The 18898-nt window shown below is 37.9% G+C and overlaps 1 protein-coding gene across 4 annotated transcripts in view; it reads left to right on the top strand.

Annotated features, from left to right (window-relative positions):
- SOCS5 (suppressor of cytokine signaling 5) overlaps window positions 1-17493 on the top strand; it is a 59877-nt gene extending 42384 nt beyond the window's left edge. For all 4 annotated transcript variants that reach the window (XM_032411039.1, XM_032411037.1, XM_032411038.1 and 1 more), the window contains one exon: window positions 13404-17493. In XM_032411039.1, the coding sequence (XP_032266930.1) occupies window positions 13416-15026 (1611 nt within the window). In that variant the 5' untranslated portion in view covers window positions 13404-13415 and the 3' untranslated portion in view covers window positions 15027-17493. The remainder of the gene's footprint in view (window positions 1-13403) is intronic.
- Window positions 17494-18898: the final 1405 nt, after the last annotated feature.

Here is an 18898-nt window from a genome sequence, read left to right as displayed (position 1 = left end):
TGGGTAGAGCAAGGGCTTTAAGTATTCTCATCTGAGAACTTGAATTTTATTATGATGTCTTCCACGTGTGGTATCAGTAAATGTTAAAATGAGTATTTTTTTCATCATCTTTCAGCTTACTCATTTCTCAGCTTTTGATAGGTGAGGTTTTATTTCAGTTCTGTTAATGACCTAAAGGTTTTTAATTGTCCTATTTTTTAAAAAATAAAATTGTAAGTTGCGTGGTAATACATAACACAAAACTGGGGTGTATTACTTGGAGTTCCTAGTCTATAATTTTGGTCAAAATGTTTCTTTTGACGTTAGTTTTCTTAAGTGGTTAAAAGGTATCCTTATTTGCCTTTACTTCTCCCAAGACCCCTCCCAGATCCCTTTCTAAAGAATAGACTAATTTCAAAGTGTTTAAATTTTCTTTTCTTTTTTTAAGCTGGTAGAGAATCTAGATCAAAAACATTGAAGCTGTCCTAATTATGTTTATTTTCTTTCTTGGATTCATTACAAGCTATCGAATTATTTGAAGACCCTTAGTTTTCTACAGGCCTAAAATTTATAGAATAGTGCCCTTTAAGTTTATACAAGGATAAATGTATTCTAAGTGGTTTTAGATAGAAAATAAAAGGATAAAAGTAAAGTGTTGTTATCCAAAAAATCATCTTGTTTTAGTCCTTAGAGTCTTTGTATTTCTGATGAGACTAAACTGCAGGGTTTGTAAAAATGGTTGCCCTTATTAGAGAAGGAAATGGCCCAGATTACAATTGCTCACCATTAGTAACTGAATATTCTTTGTAAATTATTAGCAGGATCACAATGAGCTCATTGAGCTCATTGTTAAGCACTTCCCCAAATCAGAGATTCTTTTCTGGATTAAGGCTAGCAGGTGTAGTCCCTTGCTCCACTCAGTCCCTCAGCTGAGAGTTGTTTTGCTTTGTTGGTTTTTGTTTGTTTGTAGCTGCCTTTTGGCGTTATGGGAGATGTGGAGCGGGGCTGTCGATGCCCGTCCGTAGAGGGGCGTCTGCGGTACTAACACACACTGTTAACAGTGCTTAGGGAAGGTGCCCGGTTTGCCTAACTGAGGCGGCCTCCCTTGAAAGGAGAGAGATAAAGGCAAGACTAACTCACCAATCACCTCTCGCTAGACATGAAACACTTTGCTTTTTGCTACTATCACCAACATGTATCTTCTCCTGCCTGGGATTGGTTGAAAACTGAAGCTACCATTTTTGAGCCCCTATGATATACTCAGCTGTACTTACCTTATATCATGTTTTCCTCTTAGAAACCCTTGTAAAAGAAGGTAATTGTTCCTATTTTTAGATGGAAACACTGAGACTTAGATTTCACACAACTAGCAGAGTGCTTGAATTTGATTTTCGGGCTCTCTGAAGCTAAAGCATATGTTCCTTGTGTTCCACCACACTCTGCCAATAATGCTGCCAGATAAGAACGTTTCAGTGAATGGTGTATTTGTTAGTTTATTACATAAGATACTTTCTCCATAGAAAATGAAGTATAACTTACTAGGATTTTATGCTTCTCTAGTGTGCAGTATCTATATGGTAAAATTTAAATTGTGGCACTCTTTTTATAGACTAAAAAGGAATTTTGGAGCAAAAAAAAAAAAAGAATGAGAACTGTGTTCCTGGGCCTTGCCCAGCACTATGCAGATTAACTAGGCTGTAGATGAACTACAGCTTCAGCTGCTGTGGAACACTGAAATCCCCGTAGTGTTTCCTAGGAAATCATATAGAAGTTTAAATGGTTAATAGAATTTGCAGTCTGACAACTATTGTATATCGGAAGATACTGACATTTTGTCATAACCCAGAACTGAGTGGGGTAATTATTTTTTAAAAGAAAGAAAAGCTAAAGCTTTATGCTAGATAACACTGGTAACATTTTTGAAGGCTCCTGTCTTTTGAGTGTGTCCTGTGCCAGAGGCTTTAATAGATGTGATTTCGAATCCTCATACCCAACCCAAGAGGTAGGTGTCGTTATCCTCATTTTACCAAGAGGGAAATTTGGTTCAGAAATTGGACATCCAAGTATGAGTACATCCAAGTTCACAGCATTCTGAAGTGGTAAAGCTGGAAATGAACCTCCTGTCCTCCCCCATTCCCACTTAGACTATCTCATGCCTGTCCCTTGCCGCTGGAAGCGAAAGGCAGGCAATGTCTCTGTAAGTGATTTGGTTTAAGAATCGGATTTTGACGGCCTGGAGTACCCTCCTACATTGGAAGTTAGAGTTGTGTGAGTCAAATTTGAGAAACGGAGATGCAAATTTTATTTACTCGTTTTTTATTAGAAATAGCCCTTAAATTATCTTTTGGGGGAAGGTATTAATGCAGCCTAACACTGTGACTTGATTCTTAATTTGATGTCCCCTTTCTTCTTCTTTTTTTAAATGGACTATTGTATTTCTGTTAATATGCAGGAAAAAAAGTATAAGAACTTCTTAAGCTTCATCCCTTGAAATTAGGCATGTGGTTTCAAACATTCTTAACTGACCATTACTCGTATTCTCGTTAAGAAGTAGAACTTATTTACCTAGACCCATTAGTTTTAATAATGTCAAAGCATTTCTGAGTAGCATACAAACCTACACAAAGGGATGGGGCTCTCATAGTTGACAGGCATAGAGTAGACAGCAAAACATTCACAGCAAGCCTATGAATATACCTTTTACTCTACATTCTTTGGGTCAGTATTGTTTCACTCATTACAACTAAAATGGAACAGCTAGTAATTTTCTTTTGAGTATGTATTGCTAGCTCTGTCAACTTTTAATACCAGTTCCATACTTTTCTTGCTGTATAATAGTTATAAAAATATAGAAATGATGTATTCCTTGAGGTTTTAAAAAGGCTTTGTAATGACACTTCTTGGACTTAGAGCTGTTAGTGTATAGTTAGTTCTAAGCTGTATTCAAGATAGAAAACCTGAACAGTCTGATAATAATGGAAGAAACTCACCTCTAGGATATTACTAATCTCTCAGTTGTATTAATGTCTACATCTATAAAACTGAGCATTTTTACTCACGGGGTTGTCAGGAGAAGTAAAATTTTTATATCAGTGCCTGGCACATGGTTAGCATTCAATAATGGAAATCATATCCTCAGCCATTAGTGTCATCATCATTATTATTATTGTTTTCAGGTTTCTAGATGTTTGCCTGTTGGTTTTGTTTTTTTTTTAATGTTTTTTAATGTTTTATTGCTTACTTCAAAGACTCTTGGATTTGTCAGTTTAAAAAACGTAGCTGCCAGACATTTTTCTCTTTTATTTGTCTGGAGCCTATCTCTGGCATAGCTAATTTTAAAAAAATACATTTTTCAGGAAATGAGAAGGGATATAACCACAAACACGAAGTTTTTTTAATTGTAAAAGAATCTTATGTACAGCTTCTTGCATAAAAGAGAACACATACTAGGGTGCCTGAGTGGCTCAGTTGGTTAAGCATCTGCCTTGGGATCAGGTCATGATCCCAGGGTCCTGGGATGGAGCCTGCATCAGGCTCCCTGCTCACCAGGGAGGCTGCTTCTCCCTTTCCCTCTGCCTTTCCCCCTGCCCATGCTCGCTCGCTCTCTCACTTTCTCTCTCAAATAAATAAAATCTTAACCAAAAAAAAAAAAAAAAGAGAGAGAGAGAACACATACTAACAGATAACAGTGGTTATCTCTGGGGGGGGTGGAGTTTCAGGTGAGGTTAGACTTTTTTCAGTAGTTTATATAGTGTTTTAATTCTTTCGTAATATGTATGTGTTTCATTTTTACAAGAAATAGTTTGTACTTTTTTCACTTTTATGCTCTAGGAACCATTCATATACCTTTATCATTACATACTTAAGATGATCTTCGTAGACTGTTGTTTCCCAAATTGTTCCATAGAATGAATGACCATTAGTTTTAGTAAATGTCATATCAAAGCTGTTATAATGTGTTCTATCAGAAGTTGGCAAACAATGACCTAGAGGCCAGATATGGCTTGCCACTTGTTTTTGTACAGCCTATGAGATAAGGATAAATTTTACATTTTTAAATGGTTGAAAAAAAAATCAGAAGAAAAGGAATTTTGTAACAAGTGAAAATTACGTGAAATTTGAATTTCACGAACCACAAAGTTGTATTGACATGCAGTCATACTTACTCATGTACTTGTTTTCTGTGGCTGTGTTCAGGCTATAATGGCAGAGTTCAGTAGTTGCCATAGAGAACAAATGGCCTGGAAAGCCTAAAACACTTAATTGTTATATGGACCTTTTCAGAAAAAGATTGCTGACCCCTGTACTACATTGGAGAAATCTGTTTAAAATTTTGTTCTGCTGTTGGGTTTTTGTGTTGTTTGTTGTTTTTAACTTTGCCTGCTTTCGGGTAACCATCTAGTCTAGAATACGCAACTGCTAAATTAAAAATAAGAGCATTTTGATATCATCAAATTGACATGAAGAAAAAAAATCCCCAATATATGAATATGCTGTTTTCTAAATGGCCTATACTTTTCAGTTTTGGATCCCTCTTTTACTTAAGAGTTACGAGCTTTATATTTTCCTAGTGGTTGTTTTGTTTAATATTTGGTTATTAATTCCCACTGTGGTCAAAATGTGGCCTGCATAATTTAAATTTTTCTTATTATGCAATGTTTCATGCACAGGAAAGAATGAATAAAATGTAAATGCAGTCTAAAGAATAGTTAATAAGTAAAACCATGTACCCATCACCCAGGCTAAGAAACAGAAAATTACCAGAGTTTTATTTTTTTATTTTTATTTATTCTTTTATTTTTTTAAGTAGGCTCCATGCCCAACACAGGGTTTTAAACTCATGACCCTGAGATCAAGGTTGTATGCTCTACCTACTGAGCCAGCCAGGTGCACCGTCCCGCTCAGTGTTTTAGAAGCTTCCTGAGTTCCTCTTCCTAATTCTGTATCCTTCCCTTCAATAGGGAGCCATTTCCTCGGTTTTTACATTTTTATTATATATCCATATATGCCTAAATACAGTGGTTTGCCTGATTAAAAGGGAACTTGATTCAGGGGCGCCTGGGTGTGGCTCAGTCAGTTAAGCATCTGACTTCAGCGTAGGTCATGATCTCTGGGTCATGGGATCGAGCCCCGCATGGGGCTTCCTGCTCAGTGAGGGGGTCTGCTTGTCTCTCTCCCTCTCTCTCTTTCTCTCTCTCTCTCTCCCCCTCTGCCTCTCCCCCGCTCATGCTCTTTCTCTCAAATAAATAAAATCCTTTTTTAAAAAAAAAGGTAAATTGATTCATAATGTAGGTATCATCTCTATTGTTTCTTTCTCTAAGCATTTTGTTTTTGAGATTCACATGTAGATGCAAACAGCTGTAGTTGATCATGCCTGCTATATAGTAGTACATTATATGAATCTACATTAATGGACCAGTGAGGCTTCACTTAGATATCTCAATGACAGTCTCAACTGCAGCATTTCCTAACTTGAAATAATTACTCTGTCCAACCCCTCACTTGCCAAACTGCTCTGTCTGTTGTGTTTCCTGTCTCTGAAATAGCATCTTCATCCTCCCATTTCCCCAAGCCAGAGACTTGGCAGGGTTTTTTTTTTGACTGTCTCTTCTTCATTGCCCAATTTCCAGTCAATCATTAATCCTATAGATTTGACTTCTTAACATTCCATATCCATCTTTACTTTCACTATCCAGTCGAGCTCTTATGTATACGCTGCAGTAGTCTTCAGTGCAGCATTAACATTCTGTCTTGTTCTCTGATCACGGATTCCAGAGCTTACCTCTTCAGCCTCACCTGTGCACTCTTCCATTCACTTGCTAGTCTCTGCGCATTTAGCCATTATTCAGGCCATGCTCACTCCTGCTTTGGGACATTTGCAAATGCTCTTCCCTCTGCCTGTAGAACACAGTCCTAATTCATCCTTCAAGACAGAATTTTGAAATTATCACCTCCTCAGAGAGAGGTCATCTTTGCTCACCATCCCTTAAACTAGGTCATGTCTCTGTACTTTTAGGACTTTGTACTACACCCTGCTGGCACTATTATAAATTTTAATTAAATGGTTATTGAGGAAGACCTCTTATCTGATTCAAATTAAGACCAGTAGGCTACAAAGTCTAATAAAGCAAGAAGAGATATATAAAAAGGTATATATACCTTAAATATTTTACTCTAACTTTAAGAATAAGACTACATGTTCATTTGTCAGATTTTTTATTAAGGAGCCAAGATCTTTTCTTTGAGAGTAGGTTCACTAGTTGCAGTTCCATATTGATTTCCTTGTAGAAACCATACCCACAATATATCCTCTAAGATTTCCAGTTTGGGTTTTTTAAGTAGAACAAAAATTCAGACTCTTATGATGCATTCTGACTTTACAATTCCTTATATTATTCCTTGCAATATTTTTTCTAATTTTTTTTTTTTTTTTTTACTATTTTCTTATACCTAATTCAACAGTGGTACCTTCCTTTTTTTCTCTCTTATTTTATTTTTTATTATTAACATATAATGGGTATCTCCCTTTTATTCACTATTTCAAAGTCATTCAACTCAGTCTTCCCACTCCTCCACATTTCATTAGGTTGATTAACAATTAAATCACATAATTACAATACTAAGTATAAATAACATGAACTGTTTTGGAAGCTAACATAGCTAACTCAGTGAAAGTATAACTCAACCTGTGGGAACAGGAATATCTGGGTGTAGTAGATCATTGGGCCTCACATTTTTTGAGTGCACATGTACATGGTCTACTGTATTAATATATTATGTGTCTTGTAAAAGTATAAACTATATGAGTTTGAATTATATGACCATTTATTACCCACAAGACAGTAATTTTATACAGTTGAACATAATATTAAATAGCAGTGTAAAAGATAAATAGGCATTCAGTTAGATAATATAGACCATGTCACAATAGAGTGTATAAATAACAGTTATAAAATAACATTTTGGGGTTGGGTGGCTCAGTCAGTTAAGTGTCCGATTCTTGATTCAGCTCAGGTCATGATCTCAGGGTCGTAAGATCAAGCTCCGTGTCGGGCTCTGTGCTGCGTGTGGAGCCTTCTTGAGATTCTCTCTCTCCCTCTGCCCCTCCCCTCCCTTCTCTCTCCCTCTCATCCCCCTCCCAAACAAACAAACAAATAAAATAAAACAAAATCAAATAAATAAATCGGAGGGGGAGGCGAACCATGAGAGACGTTGGACTATGAAACACAAACTGAGGGTTCTAGAGGGGAGGGGGGGTGGGAGGATGGGTTAGCCTCGTGATGGTTATTGGGGAGGGCACGTTCTGCATGGAGCACTGGGTGTTATGCACAAACAATGAATCATGGAACACTACATCAAAAACTAATGATGTATGGTGATTAACATAACAATAAAAAATTTAAATAAAATAAAATAACATTTTAAAAAGCCCAAACAGTTCTCAGATTCTTTAAGGGACTATAGCTATGACAGCCATGCATTCCTGGATTTCTGGTTCACTCTTAATATTAAAACATTGTATTATCTCTTTCTAAAAATTATTGAAAGTGCCACCAAAATATCAATCAAAACTTGTATCTCCTAAACTGCCTCTCATACCTGAAGTTGGCACAGAAATACTTTAATCAGTCCATGTGTCTCTGTGACTGAAAGACTTTTCACTGGGCAGGTATTACCATGACTAAGTAGTCTAGATGGACTCAGCAGGAGAGGAGAGAAGAGGTGTGGGTTGGGTTATAGTCCTCCTCTTTACCACTGTGGCAGGCCATGTAGTCTTAAAACTTGTTGAATTTAATTTATTTCTAATAAAGTATGGATTAAGTCCCATTGAAATGAACCCCAGGAACTGTTTCAATTATTTCATTTTGTGGAAATTTTGTAACAGATACTACTTGGCATGAAGAGGGCCATTGCCTATAGTCCTTTTTTTTATATATGTAAATTTTTGTAGTAATGGAATTTGACCTCTAATTTTCCATAATTTTGATTTGTAGCTTATCCTGTTAGGTATCATTTTTCAACAAAAACTCTTCAACTTATAACAGTTATAAAACCAGTTATAAATTATGATAGTCCTTGGAGGAAGGAATGACTTTTTAGAAATTTGTTTTGGATAGTTTTAAGGATAGCTATGCAGGTGTAGAATGTGAAAGCTTGTAATGGATGATAATTGGTATTCTAGAATCAGTACATTTGAAATTTAACACTTTTTTAGTCCTGTGTGACTTCATATAAAACCCTAAAGTAATAGACTTATAAGTTAGGTCTCTAAAGGTTACAGCTAAATACATTTCCAAAAATTTAATAACAAACCAAAGAACCTCAAAACTGACATTGTAAATATGAAGATAGTTGAAGTGCCTTCTTGATTCTTCTTACATGGACTCTTCTGTGAATAACTATCAGTGGTTTCTTCTTTGCAGTATTACAGCTGCCCACACAGCATTCCCCATGTCAAGAAAAGTCCACTTTCTATCCCCAAGGGATGTGGAAGCATAATAGTCTTTCTTTAAATTAGAATATTTTATCACGATGCAATCTCACAACAGTCTCCAGATGAGGAATGGAGAATATACGAAATTTCATGCTCTATGAAACTGAACCACAGGCTCAGAGTTAGAAACTGCCTTCTGGGGGTGCCTGGGTGGCTCAGTCGGTTGGGCGGCTGCCTTCGGCTCGGGTCGTGGTCCCTGGGTCCTGGGATCGAGCCCCGCGTCCGCCTCCCTGCTCGGTGGGGAGCCTGCTTCTCCCTCTCTCTCTGCCTGCCTCTCTGCCTACTTGTGCTTTCTCTCTCTGTGTCAAATAAATAAATAAAACCTTTAAAAAAAAAAAAAAAAGAAACTGCCTTCTGTAACCTGGCACGTACGCGTGTTTTCTGCAGGTCCCACTTGTTCATACAACTTCCGCAGAACTGTATAAGGAAGATAAGTGGTTTTAAGTTGGGTTGCTCTCTCAAATGGACAGTCATCTTTCAGGTATAATTTGCTTGTCAAAGAAACATCTGTAGATTGCTATAGAATTTATCTTATAAACGTGAAGAAGAGAGATTTTTGGACTTCTTGAATATTGCTCTTCTGGTGTCTACAGCGGTATGGTTTATAAACTTACATACTCTAGACCAGCGTCAGCAAACTTGCTCTGTAAGAGGCCAGATAGAAAATATTTTAGGCTTTGCATGCTACATGTGGTCTCTGTCGAATGTTCTTTGTGGGTTGCTTGTTTTTGGTTTTTTTATCACTTTAAAAATGTAAAAACCATTCTTAGCTAGGGTCCCTACAGAAACAGGCCATAAGCCAGGTTTGTCCACTTGGGCTGTGGTTTGCTGACCCCTGCTCTAAATCAGTACTATCCAATAGAAATACAATTTGAACCATACATGTGATTTTTAATCTTTTAGTAGCCACATTTAAAAAGCAAAAAGCAGATGAAATTAATTTTAATAATATATTTAGCTAATTATATACAAACTATTAGTCATTTCAGTGTGTGGCACAGGCCACATTTCAGGGGCTCAGTGACCACATGTATTGGACAGCACGCTCCAGATGAGAGCTACTCAGAATAAGGGCCATGAACTTGTAGTTTGTTACCAGTCTCTGACAAATTAGGTATAGGAATTAAAAGTAAGCATTTAAAATATTTTATAGCTATTTGATAGTTCTTTTATGTCTATTCTGCCTAATAAGAAAATTGGCACTTGTATTTCATAGGTCTTTTTTTACATTTCATTTTTCCTAATAATTTATTCTTATCTTACAAAAGAATCGGTCTGCAAAATTAAAAAAAGAACCTGCCTCTTCATTCTGGATGGTTGAAGAGGCACTGCTGTAAACAGTCTTTCCTAAGACTCTGCAGGCCTCTCGTGTACATGGCAAAAATAAAACCAAGAGAAACAGTGAGGAGATTGTGGTAGGTAGTTTATTTAGAACCTCTCACACCCTGCCAACTGCCCCAGAGCAATGTCCTTTTTACTTATCTCTTTCAGAGCTACCATTGGAGCCCGTGGCTGGAGTATCCTCCTCAGTGGTTTTTCTTCTCTACTGAAGAATCACCCAGAGAGCTTATTAAAAAACAAAAAACAAAAAACAGCAGTGTCCAGGCCCATCTCCAGACCAATGAAATCACAATCTCTTGGGAGGGGGCCTGTGTATCATGTAGTTTCAAAAGCTCTCCAGGTGATTATATTATGTAGCCAGTGTTTATTGTGTGGATCCCTCACCCTAGGGGGGGAGAAAATTGCTATTTTTCCATTTGGAAAGAATCACTCATCTGGGCAGGGGGTTTTCTGTGTGGTGTACTATTCACTCTCTTTAACACTGAAAAGGGGACTTTCCAGTTAAGTATGTCAGATTGAACATTGGCATTTTAACTACTCATTCCTGGAACCCCACTAAAATTAAAGGAATAAAAAAAGTATAAACCCGCAAGAAGTAAGCCTGATTGGTTAACAAGTTTTTGGTAGAAGCAGTAGCTAGAAATTAACAGAATGGAGAAAATTATATAAATGCCTGCAAATGAGGATGTTAAAAAGAAGCAAAGCAGTTTATACTGCTGGCTCAGAAATTAGAGCAACCAGCTAGTTCAGAAGGTAAGGGTGAAATATAAAGCTGAACACTGGAATGGTTGAAAGTCTGTATGCTCATGAGACTGTTGCTCTTTTACCTTGGATAAAACTATAGGTTAGAGTTTGGAGAAATTTTCTAAGACAGTCAGTCAGAGTTTGAGGTGGGGTATCTTTTGAAAATAAGGACACCTTTTAAAAAATAGAGACTAAGCAAAAGCCTGAAATGTTGTGGTTAAAACCCTACCATTCCCCTTGCCCTGTTCTCAGAACATGGCAGTCAGCTGTCTGCCCCAGAGAGGAAATTGGAACATTTCTCTCTGGGATAAACAGCCAGGAGAGGGGTGCCTGATTGGCTCAGTCATTAAGCGTCTGCCTTCGGCTCGGATCATGATCCCAGGATCCTGGGATCGAGTCCCACATCAGGCTCCTTGCTCAGTGGGGAGCCTGCTTCTCCCTCTGCCTCTCTCTCTGTCTCTCTCTGTCTCTCATGAATAAATAACAAAATCTTTTTTTTAAAAGACTTATTTATTTGAGAGAGAGAGAGAAGGAGAAGATAGAGGGAGAGTGAGAGGGAGAAGCAGACTCCCCACTGAGCAGAGAGCCTGACGTGGGGCTTGATCCCAGGATCCTGGGATCATGACCCGAGCCACTTAACCAACTGAGCCACCCAGGCACACCCCCTTTTTTTTTTTTAAGATTTATTTATTTGAGAGAGAGAGAAAGAGATGAATAAATAAAATTTTAAAACAACAACAACAACCACCAGGCACGAGACTTGACAGATCTTGACTTTCCTGGATTTCCTAATAAAAAAGCAACTCACTGCCTCTCATTACCTTGTGGGAAAGCCAACCAGTTGACAAGTACCGTACCCAACCACCTGCACCACCATGCACACAGAGCTTCTGATCAGCATGGTAGTGGCCACATCAACTGTGATGGACAGCTGGGGCTCATCAGACCCTTGTAGAAAGCCTATAAAATTAAAAAAAAAAAAAAGAGAGACCTAAAGATTTAAGGAGAAAAGAGGAAGAAACAGATAAAAATATTTAAAATGTTAAAAAAAAACCAAGAAAACATTTGAAAAATTTGTATCCTCTGAGAAATGTGATACTCATCCAAGAAACTAGAATAGGATGTTATTAAAAAGAACATTCAGAGAATAAGAAAACAGTCTTAGAAATTAAAGCTGTGATAGGAAACATTCTAAGTGCAGTAGAAGTGTTGTGAAGTGATACCAAAAAAATCTTCCAGACAGTAGAAAAGGAAAAGAAATGCGATATTGAAAAGAAAATCTATACAATCATGGGACACCTGGGTGGCTCAGTTGGTTAAGCATCTGCCTTCAGCTCAGGTCATGATCCCAGGGTCCTGGGATCGAGTCCTGAGTTGGCCTCTGCACTTTGTGGGGAGTCTGTTTCTCCCTCTGCCTGGTGCTCCCCCTGCTTGTGCTCTCTCTCTCTCTCTGACAAATAAATAAGTAAAATCTTTTAAAAAAGAAAAGAAAGAAAAAGAAAAAATCTATACAATCAGAAGATGAATAGAGGTCTACTGTTAACAAAAGGACTTTCAGGAGGGAGGGCCAGGGGCAGTGGGAAGGACATGGAAAGGACACAGTGAATGTAAAAAAGGCTCAGGCTAAGGATAAAGAGAAGCAGCTACAACTTCCTACAAAATAAAAACAGGTCACATGACAGGAGACTGGGAATTGCTGGGATAATGGACTTACTTTCCTTGATTCCCTGGGATTAGAATCAAAGATGGAAAGGAGTGGCCAGCAGTGCTACTGTTTGTTACGAGCCTTGTACTTTGAGACGACGCTTACGTCATTTTATCTCACTTTCCTTCATTGCGCCTCGCAGATACTGTGTATTTTAGTTTGAAGGTCTAAGGCAGCCCTCTGTTGAGCATGTCTGTTGGTGCTGTTTTTCCAACAGCGTTTGCCCACTTCATGTCTCTGTGCCCCATTTTGGTAATTCTTGCAATATTTCAAGCTTTTTCATTATTATTATTATTATTATATTTGTTATGGTGATCTGTGATTGGTGATTACAACTTACTGAAAGCTGGTTAGCATTTTTTAGCAATAAAGCATTTTTTAATAAGATATGTACATTGTTGCACACTTAGTAGACTACAGTGTAGTGTAAACATAACTTTTCTGTGCACTGGGAAACCAGAAAATGCATTTGACTTGCTTTATTTCAATACTCACCCATTTAAATCTAAATATTTTCTTTCTTTCCTCCTATTTGCCTTTCTACTCAAACTGCTTCTTTAAAATCACAGAAAAAAATTCAGTACATTGCAGAGTAGGGAGGAAAGATACTGAGTTTTCCCAAGTGATTGATCTGTAAGCTTTAGATTTCCAGATGAGTGGAATATAGCAGTTAGTAAGTGAAATCGAGAAGATCACTACTCAAAGATTTTTGAACTAATTTTAATGTGTCACACAAATGTCCTGATTTCAACTTTGGAGCAGTGGAATACAGATACGTTTCAGCAATACAGAACGTATTTTCCCTTGGTAATACTTGAGGCGGTGCCTGAATTATTTGTTGTAAGGAGACAGAAATCAGTGTCATAATGAAAGTAGGTTGATGCGTGGGGAGAAGAACCCAGAGTTTAATTGAGAGGGTTTGTTTCCTTTCCCATGAGATCTGAATATTCCATCTGAAAGGAAATGGGGAGTGAGGACTGGCCTGACTAATGATGCCCTGAGTGCTGCGAGAGGCCAGAGGGCCGGGGACCTTAAGACTGTGACCAGCGTCACCGAAATTTCCAATGCGGGGGGTACTGCCCGTTTTGTTTGCACACACCACCTTAACTTCAGTTTCTCCTCTTCCTATTTTGTCTTTAGATCTTATGATCAATGGATAAAGTGGGGAAGATGTGGAATAACTTCAAATACAGGTGTCAGAATCTCTTCAGTCACGAGGGAGGGAGCCGTAGTGAAAATGTGGACATGAACTCCAGCAGATGTTTGTCTGTGAAAGAGAGAAACATCAGTATAGGAGACTTGGCTCCTCAGCAACAAAGCAGTCCCTTAAGAGAAAATGTTGCCTTACAACTGGGATTAAGCCCTTCCAAGAATCCTTCAAGGAGAAACCAAAACTGCGCCGCTGAAATTCCTCCGATTGTTGAAATAAGCATTGACAAGGATAATGATTCATGTGTCACCCCAGGAGCGAGACTTGCAAGAAGAGATTCCTACTCTCGGCACGCACCATGGGGTGGGAAGAAAAAACATTCCTGTTCTACCAAGACACAGAGTTCATTGGATACTGATAAAAAGTTTGGTAGAACTCGAAGCGGACTTCAGAGGAGAGAGAGGCGGTGTGGTGTAAGCTCCACGCACGACACGGACAGCGTGTCCAGCAGAGCGGTGGGAAGCCGCTCTCTGAGACAGAGGTTGCGGGACACTGTGGGCTTGTGTTTTCCCACGAGAACTTACAGCAAGCAGTCAAAACCCCTCTTTTCTAATAAAAGGAAAATACACCTTTCTGAATTAATGCTTGAGAAATGCCCTTTTCCTGCTGGCTCCGATTTAGCCCAAAAATGGCATTTGATTAAACAGCATACAGCCCCTGTGAGCCCACACTCAACATTTTTCGATACGTTTGATCCATCCTTGGTTTCTACAGAAGATGAAGAAGATAGGCTTCGAGAGAGAAGGCGGCTCAGTATTGAAGAGGGGGTTGACCCTCCTCCCAATGCACAAATACATACATTTGAAGCCACCGCACAGGTTAATCCGTTATATAAACTGGGACCAAAGTTAGCTCCTGGAATGACTGAAGTAAGTGGGGACAGTACTGCAATTCCGCAAGCTAATTGTGACTCAGAAGAGGACACTACCACCTTGTGTCTGCAGTCACGTAGGCAGAAGCAACGTCAGGTGTCTGGAGACAGCCATGCCCACATTAGCAGACAGGGAGCTTGGAAAGTCCACACGCAGATTGATTACATACACTGCCTTGTGCCCGACTTGCTTCAGATTACAGGGAATCCCTGTTACTGGGGAGTGATGGACCGTTACGAAGCAGAAGCCCTCCTCGAAGGGAAACCTGAAGGCACATTCTTGCTCAGGGACTCTGCGCAAGAGGACTACCTCTTCTCTGTGAGCTTCCGTCGCTACAACAGATCCCTGCATGCCCGAATTGAACAGTGGAATCACAACTTTAGTTTTGACGCCCACGACCCATGTGTATTTCACTCCTCCACTGTAACAGGACTTTTGGAACATTATAAAGATCCCAGTTCTTGCATGTTTTTTGAACCATTGCTTACTATATCACTAAACAGGACTTTCCCTTTTAGCCTGCAGTATATCTGCCGTGCAGTTATCTGTAGATGCACTACATATGATGGAATTGATGGGCTCCCTTTACCATCAATGTTGCAGGATTTTTTGAAAGAGTATCATTATAAGCAAAAAGTTAGAGTTCGCTGGTTAGAACGAGAACCAGTCAAGGCAAAGTAAACTCTCCCGCCCCCAACGGGCATTAACTAGATCTGCTTTTATGTGCATCAGACAGTACACCTATAGCAAGCACACGTATCAGTGTTAGGTGTTTTTCAGTGCAGTATGTAGGCTTAGTGTTAGTATCTGTCAGATGCGATCTGCTGTTACTTCCTCAGATAAACGCGGTGCCTAATGAGACAACAGAGGACAGAGCTACAGGTGTTCAGTAAGGCTACAAAGGCATTTTGTCAATTGAGCGAACGGTTTGGTTTGTAATGACTATTGTAATTGAGTGAAGCAACTCGGGGGCATTTGCTATGAAGAATTCTATTTCTTACTGAAGAACAAATTATTAATATTGGATAAGTATTTCAACAGTGTGACTAATGTTTGAAATTGTTATTTTTTCTAAGAATTTTTCTATAACCTTCCAAAAGTAGCGCTGTTTGTAGTTACTAAAAATCAAGCTTTGGAAGTCCAAAAAATAAAGACTGCCTTCCTTGGAGAAAAAAGAAAAATGCAATTTTCTGGCCACAAGGGCAGAGTGCAGTTCACTTAAGTGTTGATATAGTTTATAGTCAGTCTCTTATCTCTTCTGCAAAAGGTACTGTTAAGCCAACCAGGTTTTCTAAATAGTTGCTCTTAAAAGTTCAGGCTTACAAAGTTGGTAGTAGAATTTTATTTCAAGGCCTTAGGTATTAATTTTTTTGAATGAGTGCTTTAACTTAAAACACATTGGGAAGAGCTGCAATGTAGTCCTGTGTGTGACTTCTTAAGTTAGTACGTGCAGTCTACTCGTTGATTAGTTAAAGTTGGATCTTTTCCTGTGCCCATGATGCGTTTGTGAACCATGAAGAAAGTGAGACTAGAAGATGCCCAGACAAGTCCAGTGATAACAGCAGTGGTATGCTGATGTTGAGATGATTGTTAAACTGCAGTGAACAATTTGAATGGCACTATTTAGCTCTTTGTTGTAAACGCTCATAGCTGAATCGCTTAAATACAATTTATAGAATTTCAGTGCAGTTAATTTCTAATGGAAAATCTGAAACCCTAATTGCAGATTTAAAAGGTACTGTACAACCGTTGTATCTGTAAATAACTTTACTTAGCACCTTTTTGTCACTTAGAATAGTATGCAATACTACTTGAGTGAGCTATTTTGGAAGTAATACCAAGTCCTAGTGTTTGCTTCTTAGTATTGAGCTGAATTTACACTTCTGTCCTAGACATTTTGCACTAGTCAAATCCATTCTTGTGTCTTTTTGTTAATGTGCTCTGTACCACTGGTGAGTGCTCCTTGGTCTCCTTACCTGCTGCTACAGAAAGTTCTTTTACATCCTGATGGCTGTTGCCAAGGCTACAAAAAAGAAAAGCTATATTTGTATGCAACACTAACCCTTTGACTGCTAATGTATGTTTCTGCTTGCTGTGCCTTGTTATGGCTGCTTTTTTGTGCTAATAAAGTATGTTTGGTGTTCTCCTTGTATATCTGCTGTTTTATACATTTGCAACAATTTCTCTTGTAAATGGAATGGTATGGGGTTTTTCAATGAGCATTACCTGACAACCTACTATAGTTAATGCAGAATTACTGTACAGTCTAATATTGACTTACTCTCGGTAAGCTAACTCTAAATTTAATGCTACTCATCTTTCCAATTGTAATCACATACACCGTGGAACAGTATCTGTAGTTACTGCAAATTACTGTACAGTTTGGATTATAACACAAAACGAACAGAGAAATATTGACTAACCTATTGATTTCTCTGCTTGTAAATGGAAGATTGAAACTATCAATGACATGTTATAATAAATGAATATCTTTAGCCTTCCACTTCATCAGAAACAAGTTAAATGAAGTCTTGTGAACTGATAATACATCAGCACCATTTATTGGTTTGGGGACCATTTTTATTAATCATAAATGCCCAAAATGTAGAACTTTAACCAAAGACTTGTCCATTTTTAAAGCAAAATGGGGATTGAGGGGACTTATAATTCCTGTTATTTCTAATAGAAGTCCCTGAAGAACATATACCAAAGTGTTCGAGAACGTCATCCAAACCTACTTTAAAGCATTATGTGCAATTAAGTTGTTATGACGTAATTATATTGCGTAATTGTTGGGTCCGTTTTCTTGATAATGTATCTGGAAAATAATCTCTTGGGAAAAAAAAGTTCTTACTGATTATTGGAGAAAGATTATATATGCAAGCAAGATCTTGTTTTAAAGAGGAAACTTGAAACTCCAAGAAAGCACTTGATGTTTTATATGCTTGTAGCAAATTGATGTTCTAATTGTAGTTTTATAGAAAATATTAATGCTTTTATGTATTTCAGAACTTTCATATGTTAAATGGAAATTGTTTTAAATGTGTAAATATTTGAGTTTTATGTAAGCATGTATACACTGTGCTAAAAGTCACACGTTTCAGTTTGTGTGTAATATTAATATGCAACCTTTGGTTTAAAATTTTTTTCTTAAAAAATTAGTGGCTTATGTTTTAAAAAAGAAAAATCACCAGCATGAAATTGCACCTTAGTCTATATTCACTGTGTCTTTTTCTGAATCCCGTTGTAGCCTGTCAACTAAATATTTGTTTTCATGGTCTTTTTGAAGTGCATTTTAATACAAACCAGGAAATTCTTTAGAAGTTTGGACACATCTTCATAGTAAAGTAATTAACCCAAGGAAAGGTTGGTCTGATTCCTATCCATTCTCATTCTTTCTTGCATTCATTCATTCATTCATTCATTCTCTCTCTTTCTCTATCTGTGTATATCTACATACACACATGCACACACATATATATACACGTACATTTATACATTTATGATGTTCATATTACTTTAAACAATATTGCCATCTGATTTAAAATCATTTAGAGGCCTTATTCTATATATATATACTATCCTTGTACCATTCAAATTTGGTTATCCACACCTAAAGTTTAGTTTTGCCGATACAGTCTTATTTGTAATATAGTCACCTTACAACAAGAAGGCATGCATCAGTATTTTCTGGCTAAACACAGTAAAAAATTTTTGAGGAAGAAACAGCTTGGTTTAAATATAGTTATTAAGAGACATTGTTAAATGTATATTTCTTCTCAACAAAAATTGAGCCCAAATAATCATACTCCACAAACTGCTCTCTGTTCTTATGGTCCATTGGAAGGTTTATGTAAGATTTATAATGGCTTGAGCCATAAAAATTGAAAAACTTGAATTCTGTGCTTCACTTTGACAAAATTCAGAGTTTATGAGCCTTTTTACTTGACGTTTTGATCTGGTTGCTATTCATTTTTATCTCAAGTTTCCTTTGCTAGCTGGCACTAAACACTAGTTTGGTCAGGTTTACTGAGATTGGTCTTAGTGGACTAATCCTTTATTTTTGTAGCAAAGAAAGCTATAAAGCTGCTTTTTGGTAGAGGCACAAAGGCTGAGAGTGAGTCAGCACTCTAGGGCCATCTCTGGGAGTGTGTTAACACAGGGAAACTCACACCAGTTCCTCCACTTACTCTGTAGCCCAGCACAGGCACACAAAGGGCTGACTTCAAGGTGAAAAGCCTCCAAAGGGGACAGTAATGTTCAGTGTGTGTATACATAAACAGCACGTAGCTATGAGGCTCAGGCTTTTTTTCATATTTTTGCAACAGTTGATACAGAACATAGACTTTTAAAATGTGGTATGTTCTAAGAAGATTTGGGGTTGGAGTTTTTGTGGGAGGTACTTGGTGGTTGGGGTTTTTTTGAGGAGGGTGGAGTGGAGGAGTTGCCATTGTAAAAAGTATCGATCATTCAGAACAACTGTTTTCATGCCCAGGAAGCTTGAATGAATATTTAAATTCTTTTCAACCACTCATTCACAAGGATTTATTGAA

Source organism: Phoca vitulina, unplaced genomic scaffold, assembly GCF_004348235.1.
Source record: "Phoca vitulina isolate PV1807 unplaced genomic scaffold, GSC_HSeal_1.0 scaffold12, whole genome shotgun sequence".
Taxonomy (NCBI): Eukaryota; Metazoa; Chordata; class Mammalia; order Carnivora; family Phocidae; genus Phoca; species Phoca vitulina.
This window is presented reverse-complemented; position numbering and strand designations above follow the sequence as displayed.